We start from the raw sequence: 9,229 nt of genomic DNA, 5'->3' as shown, positions 1-9,229 counted from the left end.
GTGCTGGCGGCTGCCGGCGCCCGGAGCGGAGCCGCTCCCGGGCCCGCCCGCCTGCGCCGCCAACGAATCGGTCTCCGCATCTCCGCGTCGGCCGCCGAGACAGCACCGGGGGCCGGGAGGCGCTTCCCGCCGGCCTTATCCTGACGCTGTGCGGCCCGCCACGGCGCTCAACGGAGCCGAGACAACCTTCAAACACAGCCCGCGTTTTTACTGCAGTGAAGCAGGCTTGCGCGGCTGCGGAGAGCGGTGCAAACCCGCTGCCGGTACGCGGAGTTGGGAGCTGTGCCCGGCCCCGGTAGCCGGCCAGGCAGCGCGGAGCGGCCTCGGCACAAGGCGCCTGCCCTGTTCTGCGCTGTCTCTTCTCGATCCCGAGCACGGAGGAGCGAAGTGAAATAAAACGGTGTGGAAAGAAGGAAAGGCGTTTTATTGGAGACTTTAAAATGCTAGAAAGTACAATAAAAGTGCTAGTTCACTCTATAAAAGTTGGTCCCAAAATGGTACTAAGCCACAGCATCTAACAGCTTACATAAACATTTATCAAATCGCTATGAACTGGCCCCTGTATTAGAAACGCTATTTTTTTTCACATTAATCTATGTAAAATTGAAGGATCAAAACTTTTTAAGAAGGGTGAGCACTCAAAAGCAGAACCTACCGGAAAATCCATTTTGGGCCAGGTTTGGGGTCAAAAAACCTAAGATAGTTTAAACTTTCATTATTAATAATAATATGCACACGGAAAAGTATTCCAATTTATAGGAAACCGTCTTTTTTTTTTTTTTTTATAACATCAAATCTTTTAAGACCTGTATAAAATTACTTTTTTAGACCTCAGAGGACATTGTCTCCTTTAAAAAATATATTTATCACTGCCGAAACGTTTCACGAGTGATCCTGTCGGGTTTTGTTCGTTGGTTTCTAATAACCAGCAATATCGCACATCTGCTGTTACAGCAGTCCCAACCTAAGTACTATTTTGACATAAAACCACAGCTGAGAAGAAGCGCAGTGCTTTGCAGACCGAGGAAGAAGAAAGAGAAGATGAAGAGGAGGAGGAGAACGACAAGCACCGCGGGCATACAGCAGTGTCTAGGCCCCGCCAGCCCCGCACAGCCCCGCGTGGAAATGCCTCTGCTATTTACAAGCTCCCTAGGCTGAGCCCGAAAATATTACGGCCAAATTACAATCAAGCTAAATTTTGAGGGCTAAACAGCCTATTTTCAATTACGTGCTCCCCCCCTCTTGCAACTCCCTTACGAACAAATAAACACACGGAGAAACGAACGGTAAATCCGAGCTCGCCGGCCCGGCGCAGTCCCGCTGGGGAAGCTCCCACACTTACACACCGCCTTTTCCTCGTAGGACGATTCCTACACTTACACTATATGCGGAGCTCGACTACTATTTTCTCACCGCAACAGTCTGCGCACGGAAAGAGGAAAGTCCGCAGCTAGAAAGGAGGAAAAACACACAAGAGCGGCGGAGAACGCGGCGAGATCGGAGAGGGACAGCGGGTCCCGGGCAAGGGCATTTCTGCGGCGGCGGCCGGCCGGAGCCTCCCTAGATGTCTATGCGGGAGTGCAGGGCGCTGTGTTTGCTGTCGTGCTCCCAGTAGGAACAGTGCATCATAGACAGCTCGGCGGGCTGGCGGGCGCAGGCGAACTGGAGACCTGCTCCGTTCGCGGCCGGGGCCGCGGGCGGTGCGGGGCTGGCCGGGCTGAGCTGCTGGGGATGGTGGGCGTGAGGGTGGTGGTGGTGGCCCATGCCGTTGTAGGAGTTCACCATGCTGGGCAGCGCCATGCTCTGCACCCGCGAGTAGGGGCTGTAGGAGGCCGGGCCCGAGAGTCCTTTCACATTGACGGGGCTGACGTTCCCGCCAGACATCTGGCAGGAGGTGTAGGGCATAGGCGCGGGCGTCTGTGCCAGCGGCCACGAGTTGTTCATGAAGGTGGACTGCAAGTACTTAGGCGGGGAGAGGTAGCCGTAGCTGTCGGGGCTGAAGAGTGTCTTGCCGGGCTGGAAGTGGGTCGGGGGGGGGCGGAAAGGCCGCTTCATCCTTCGTCTCCTGCGGTAGTTGCCCTTCTCGAACATGTCCTCGCAGGCCGGGTCCAGGGTCCAGTAGTTGCCCTTGCGCTCGCCGCCGCCCTCCCGGGGCACCTTGATGAAGCACTCGTTGAGGCTGAGGTTGTGACGGATGCTGTTCTGCCAGCCCTTCTTGTTCTTCTCGTAGAAAGGGAACTTGCTGATGATGTACTGGTAGATCCCGGACAGCGTGAGCCTCTTCTCCGCGCTCTCCCGTATGGCCATGGCGATGAGGGCCACGTAGGAGTAGGGGGGCTTCTGCGAAGGGTCTGGCTTCTCGGGGCCCTTGTCGGTGCTCAGTTCCTCTTTGCCCCGCTCTGGCTCCTTGGTACCGCTGGTGTCATGTGCCAGCAGTGCGACCGTGTCTCCCTCGCCGTCCGGGTAGTTGCTCATCATGGTGCCCCGCGTCCGCCGTCCGGGGAGCGCAGCGCAACGCCGCGCGATCCGGAGCGCTGCCCGGTGCGCAGTGCGCCGAGTCCTGTGCTGGCGGCCGTCCCGCCGCGCACTCGCAGGGGTCTAAGTCGGGACCGGGATGGAGATCAGGAGGCACCTCTCGCGGCGCCGCTGGTCCGTGCAGCGCGGCGGCGGCGTCCCTGCCCCGCGGGCTCCGCTCCCCTCTGCCGCGGCGGCCGGGTTCTTTTCTGATTTGTATGGGCCCGGCCGAGTTCCGCTTTCGTCAGGATCCCGCTCCCCTATGGCCGCCGAGCCGCTGGGCACGGCCGAGTTCACCCCGCAGTCACGGCGCCGCGCTCAGCCCCGCGCATACGCGGCCCGACGTGGCCCCGCGAAGCGGTACGGAACCGCCCCAGCTCGGCCGCGCCGCCGGGGGCGGGGGATGGGTGGGTGGGACGGGACGTGTGGGGGGCGTTGAGCGAGGACCCGCCGCCCGCCCGGGGAGCCCGGCGGGGCCCGCAGCGCTGCGCTCCCCTCCCGGCCGGGCAGGGGCCGCGCTGGAGGCGGTGGGTGCAAAGGGGGTGTGCCCGCAGCCGCAACGCTCGCCCCTGGCCCGGCGCTGTCACACGTCCAGCCGCACACGCGGTCGCGTTTATATGTCTTGGCCCCGGGCCCCGCCAACCGATCGCGCCCAGGGAGCACCAGGAGGTTGTTGCTGCTCCTTGCAAGTCGGTTCTTGCCGCCCTTACTTGCAGAAGGCAGAGAGCAAGAGGTGTCGGGTCGCTCCTTCTCCCTTCCTGCAAAGTACGCGTAGGCACCCAAGAGCGGCTGCGGGGCTGAAAGCTGCCCCGAGGGCCGCGGCAGAGTGGCAGCTTTCCTGCTCGTTCCCCTGGAGGGTTCCGGCTTATTTCACCACGGTTCCCGGAGCTTCGACATTCCTCGTCTCCTTCCCATTTCCTGCCTTCAGGTAGAGACTCCTCGAGCAGCAGAAAGGAAGTCTCAGCTAGTCCCAATCACTAACACGGGGCTGCTCCAACCGCGGGTAAAGAAGCCAGCAGGCGGACAGAGGATGCCGTACACTTATTTCTAACGGCGCCTTCAGCCTGAACCTCAAGAGCAGGGCGAACTGGCCCCGTTTGTTCCCCTGAGCTTACCCAACAGAGCCAGATCGAGATCCGCTCGGCCGGGGCCACCTGCGCTCCCCAACTGCGGTTCCCACCCAGCCCTCGGGGCCCGGCGCCGCCGTCAGCCCGCTGCTGCCGATACGGCTCCGCTGCGGGGGTCTGTCCGCAAGGACCTGGCCTCGTCTCCTGTACTTAAGCACAACTTCCGTGGAGGAGCCCCACGTACGTCTCGGCGGCCGCAGATCCGCGGGCCAGCAGGTCACGGCCCTCACACTCGTTTCTGCCCTTCTTGAACGTGAACCGCTGCACATCATTATTCCCCGCCCAGCGGATTTAACATGCTACATCAGTTTTCGTAACCAAACGTAAGCCCAGAGGGCTTGGCAGCTCTCGAACGGAGTGCCCGGTGCAGCCAGCCTCTCCCGTCAGGGTGCCCGGGGGCTTCGGCATCCGCTGCACAGATCTCCGGTTCCTCTGCTCAGCACACCGGTCCCTGTTGTCCCCCCTGGGAGAGACTCTTTGTGGGTAAAGGCAGTCGAAGATGTAGAAACGTGTTTTAATCTAGAAATACAACATTTATATATATTATTATATTTAACGGCTAAAATACATTTCTACATCTTCCTTCGCCTTATAGCCATATAACAAATTCTTTAACTCTTGTCGGCGGAGAAAGGCATACCCTAAAACCTGGACTGCATAAATTCGGTTACAGAAAGAAGGCCTCTGTATTTCCACACATATCCACGGAGACAGCACACTCTGCCCCTTAAGCACACAAACGAAACCGCGGAGGGATGAACTCCCTCAGGGGCTCTCCTCCCAGGCGGGCCCCCGGCAGCCCACTCGGAGCGGAGCAGTGGGGCAGCCGGAGCCAGCTGTGCCCCGGCGAGGCGGCGCGCCCGGGGCCGGCTTCTTTCTGCCGGCCACCCATGCTGCTCTCGGCGCTCCCACTCGAAGGCATATCCGCGGCGAGGGCCGGTGCAGGTGTAACAGCACTGCTGTGTGTGTCATCACCTCCGCCAAATGGCAGATTCCTGCCTTCTCATTCCTAAGCCGGGCGTGCAGCTCTTTACCAAGGCTCGCTCCCTCACAGAGGACATTTGACATCCGAGGGGCTTGTTTGGGGGTTTTTGACAGCCCCACCAACGGGGATTTAGGATGAACATCAGGGCAGAAGCTCAGCTCAGCTCTGGGAGCAGCGGTCGGGCCGAGAAGCGGCAAAGGTGAGCGCGCAGCCCCGCGTGCGTCTTCTTGACCGTGTGACACAAGGGCAGACAGGCACCGTCGGGCTCTTCCCTCTCCTCGCTGCTAATTAAGCCCTTCTTGGGACATTAAAGAACCACTTGAAAACGTATGAGCCCTCCACTACAGCTGAAGGTTAGAGGAAAGCTAAGGTCTCGCCGGCACTCACAGCAATGTCACAGCGAGGGGAATGCAAGTAACAGGGACGGTCAGCGAGTAGAGGGGTGGGGGAGCCCTTCCCGGTGAAGGAGTGGAGGATCCTGCCGCGACCCCGGGGAGCGGCCCGGCCCGACTGTGGCTGTGCGTCCGTACCGTTCCCGGGGCCGGGCAGGAGTCTAACAAACCCGGAGAGAGCGAGTGCAGAAGGAGCCTGCAAAGGTGCTCCCGGACTGGGCCTGAAGCCTACCTCGGGGGGTCGGCGGATCATGGCACCGTTGCCGGGCCTCTGGCCCGCTGTAGCGAGGGGCAGATTCCACCGCGGGACGCTGAGGGGCGGTGAGGAACGGGCTCAACCTCAAACGAGGTCAGAAGAGCCCTGTTCCAGGTATAGAGAATCGGGGGAGGAGGAGGAGGGCAGAGCGGGACTCGGCGGGACTCAGCCCCAGCCGAGCAACCCCGCTAAGAAGCGTCCCGGGAGGGAGCCCTGATTCTCCGGTACCAAGCTGGACCGGGTCATCCTTGCCAAACGGAGCGTGGAACCCTCCGCTGCGGCCCCAAGTCCGGGATTCCGACTAGGAAGTGGCTGAGCCCGTACGCGCGGCTGGAACCGCCGTGCGGAGCGAGGCACAAGTGGCGGGGGTCTCCGCCGAGGCCACCGGGGAGCGCCGTGGGGACACGAGGCAGGGCGCTGCCCCCACGCCGTACCCCAGCATAGCGGACAAGGCTTCCCACGAACACCGTGCCTCCAGCTTCAGTGCTGATAAGGCTCGAATAGCCCGAGTGTTGTTTAATTTGTTTTGGTTTTTTTTCTTTACTCACCCCAGAGCGGGCAGCAGGGACGATTTCTACCTGGAAGGTCTGGGTTCGGTTTGTTTGAATATGTGGCAGGCTTCCTCAGCCAAACGAGATTTTTTTTCTCTTGGAGGGAAAACGTGTTTCTGGCGGGGAGCGTTAGGACGCCTCTGGCTCGGAGCTCCCCGCTCCCGCCCGGCCCGCGCAGCCAAGCCGCCGCCTGCAGACACTGGCGCAGGGCTCCCTCCTCCCGCTCCGAGATCCGGACGGGGACAAGCGACGCAGCCCCTTTGTCCCTCTCTGGGGGCCATGATATGGCCAGTGCTGGGGTGCAGAGTAAGGAACCACCTTTCGGGACCTCTCTGTCCCTCAGCACGCCGCGGCGGTAACTACATTAATTCGCATTCATTTGACTCGCGTAGAAACGTCGCGGACACAGATCTAGAAGCGGATCCAGGCGCTCTTGTTCCGTGCCCCGTTTCGCCGACGAGCGCGAACCGCGGTAAAGCGGGGCCCCAGGAACCGCGCACGGCTCTCGGCGCCGGGAAGGGCGGGGGCACCCTCGGTACCCCCAGCGCTTTTCCCTTCTTCGGCACAGCCACCAAAGCAGGGGGAACAGAGTAGTCACCCTGCTACGGTTTCAAGTATTTCGAGTTTCTTCCGTTTTCTCCCACCCCGCCAATATTACTACTCTTTTAGATCGTGGAGTATTTATTCCCGTAACAAACAGGAGAACAAGGTTACTCGTAAACCCGGCATATCTGTCCTGCATCCCGGCGCTCGTGAGAATTAACAAAATGTACTGTAATAAATAAAAATATTCTGACCTCAATGAAAAAGCACCAGATTTAATCTGTTAAGGGCTGGAAAGACTCAGGCGTTTCCCTACGTTACCTATGCACGGGAACCGTGTTCCTGTGGGGTGCGCAGCGCGGAGGTACCCGCGGTACCCCTCTCCCTAGCCAGGCAGGCCGCCCCCCCTTCCTTTCCCGGCCCCGTTTCACCCCCTTTCCAAACGACACCTGAAGGCAGATCCTCGATCAGCACGATTAGCACAGCACCGACTTACCACGAATAACAACCTTTGCAGCCTTAGTGCAACTATTATGCGAGACAAAATTGCATGAGTGTGGCTGCTTTCAGACCCTAAACTCCGGTTTGAAAAATCTTTCGTTTTCCGAACCTTGTCTCTGGCTTGGGCTGCAGATCACCTCATTCATCTAGGGACACCACAAACACACACAATCCTCTTTCCCATCTATTCCGGATCCGCGGCAGCACAGTCCTGAACATTTAATAAACGCCCTTGAATTACATTACTTGGCATATGATGGCAAAACAAGGAAATATTCACCTGGAAAGTGTCTTCTTCTGCATGAATAACTCATTGTCAAAACTTCGGGCATACATAGGTGCGTATATGTTTTGCAGTGAAGAATTTAGTTTCTCATTTCTACTGTAAAGCTAAAAATTCTGGTAGCTTCAGGCTTGTTTTTACAAGCTCCCAGCTGTACAAGGATTTCTGTTTTTACAGGAAAAACTAAGCAGTCCATAGACCATGATGGCTGTACATCCATAATGTGAGCTTCATGAGGAACAGAGCAACTTTATTATGATCTGGACTGAAATCACATTGAATAAAGGTCCATCTAACAGGACCTGAGGGAAAAGTCACAAATGGGCTCAATTCTATACCCACTCCAATGGAAATTTTAGATGGAAAAGTTTTCGGACCCAGAGAGTAGATTTCTCTCTTCAGCTGACACTATGAGAACACTTTTTACTGTCCCATTTCATTTTGAGCCTGTTCCTATTGCCTCAATATGAAAGAAATCTCTCTGACGAGACAAGGTAGCCCCAGCCTTTTCCTCGCTTCCACTCCTGCTTCCTATTTCTTCTCTACTCAGTTTCTTTTCTGTAGCCTGAGCCAGAGTCTTCACTACAGTGTATTTGTTTATGCTTAAAGGACAGGCCTACAAAAAAACAAACTATATATTTCACCCTACCATTTGGTAGTTCCTCTCTTTCATCTAAAAACACAGCCTGATCCAAGGAAGGTTCTTGAATTCACACAACCAGTTACATGATGAAATGCAAACAGTTTCTTGTGGTATTGAATGGCAGCCCCGCAGCAGAGTTCAGGTTGGCTGTTATGGATTCACTAGTTACGGCTCTGCAGGATAATCCTGTGTTACTGCCATCCTGCAGTTAGTGGCCTACAGCAATGCTGCTGAATGCTGCAAATAAAAACAAACAAGCCAGCCTCTTCTTTTTAGACAGAGTAGAAATTATGTCTGTTTAGGAAGCTCGAAGGAAAGATCGTTTGTATGAGAGCCTGACAACTTCCAAAGCAAGCTGCTCTTTCTAGCACTTTGGAATTGGTGCTTATTTTTCTACAAAGCATGGGTGGGGAAAAAAAAAAAGGAACAAAACCCTCAAACCATACAAGTCCACTCATGTCCAGATCACCCTGAAGTTGCAAATTAATAGCATTGTACAACAAAATCAGAGCCAAAGCAGGCTTCTCCCATTGTTGCTACAGATACACCGTTTAACAGATCATTTTTAGGTAGTAAAAAAATCTGCATCCTTGTTTAGTGCTTTTAAAAAAAAATCACTGTTAAAGATTCAAGCAGGGAAACAAAAAATTCTTCCAACCAATATGAATATGAAAGAAAATTTTTGTCTTCTATTACTTCTCTGGAACATAGCTCCCAAACTATAGCCACAGTCCTCTATGAACTCATAGAATCTACCCAAGTCTGTTTTCATACAGGATGTAGGAAGTTACTGCTTTAAGGAAACAATATTTGAGATAATTTTTCAGATTACAAGTCAAAACTCCTAAATTTAGGAGACATAGTATAACAAAAAAACTGGAGTGTTACTGATTGAGAGGAGAGCAGTTCTCATCTTATAGATAAAACTTTACCATCAAAAGCCCTTTTAGCCAGACCGTTATACTAGTAGAGATATTTTAATATGGAGATCCTGTACAACAGGCTTGTGGCTTCATTAAGCTCAAGCAGTAGATGCTTGCTTGGCCATGTCCACACTGGGTGTACCTTGCTGTGGAAGTTTTGTGGACACTCATGCTCAATCTCATGCTGGGGAGTGTAATTCTTACAACAGACCTGGCCAGATGGGGACATGCTTGCACATGTTTGCAGCTCTGTCAGTTCTTAGGGTGCGTGAGTAGCTCATGGTGACTTACTCAGTCATCTGTGTACTGTGAATTCAAGTTTTGTCTTTAGCCGTTTCTTGAGAATTTGTGCAGGGCATGTTCAGTGCTCTCTGGCCACTTTCTGCAGGGGAGGTGCTACCCTGGGAACAAAGCTGCACAGATACAGCAATATACTGTAAAATCCTTGTACAGTTGTATACTCAGAGTTTGATATCTGCATTATGACACTGAAATTCATGCTCGTTTTCCA

The 9,229-nt window shown here is 55.2% G+C and overlaps 1 protein-coding gene across 1 annotated transcript; it reads right to left on the bottom strand.

Annotated features, from left to right (window-relative positions):
• Positions 1-1,235: 1,235 nt before the first annotated feature.
• On the bottom strand, positions 1,236-2,611 carry FOXL2 (forkhead box L2). The gene has a single exon (XM_008492523.2). It carries the CDS (start codon positions 2,476-2,478, stop codon positions 1,561-1,563), a length of 918 nt encoding a protein of 305 aa, XP_008490745.1. The 5' UTR covers positions 2,479-2,611; the 3' UTR covers positions 1,236-1,560.
• Positions 2,612-9,229: the final 6,618 nt, after the last annotated feature.

The sequence above is a fragment of the Calypte anna genome, chromosome 9, assembly GCF_003957555.1.
Source record: "Calypte anna isolate BGI_N300 chromosome 9, bCalAnn1_v1.p, whole genome shotgun sequence".
NCBI lineage: Eukaryota > Metazoa > Chordata > Aves > Apodiformes > Trochilidae > Calypte > Calypte anna.
This window is presented reverse-complemented; position numbering and strand designations above follow the sequence as displayed.

Coding starts and splice junctions, on each gene's coding strand:
- FOXL2 (XM_008492523.2), bottom strand. CDS start 2,478: ATGATGAGCAACTACCCGGACGGCGAGGGAGACACGGTCGCACTGCTG.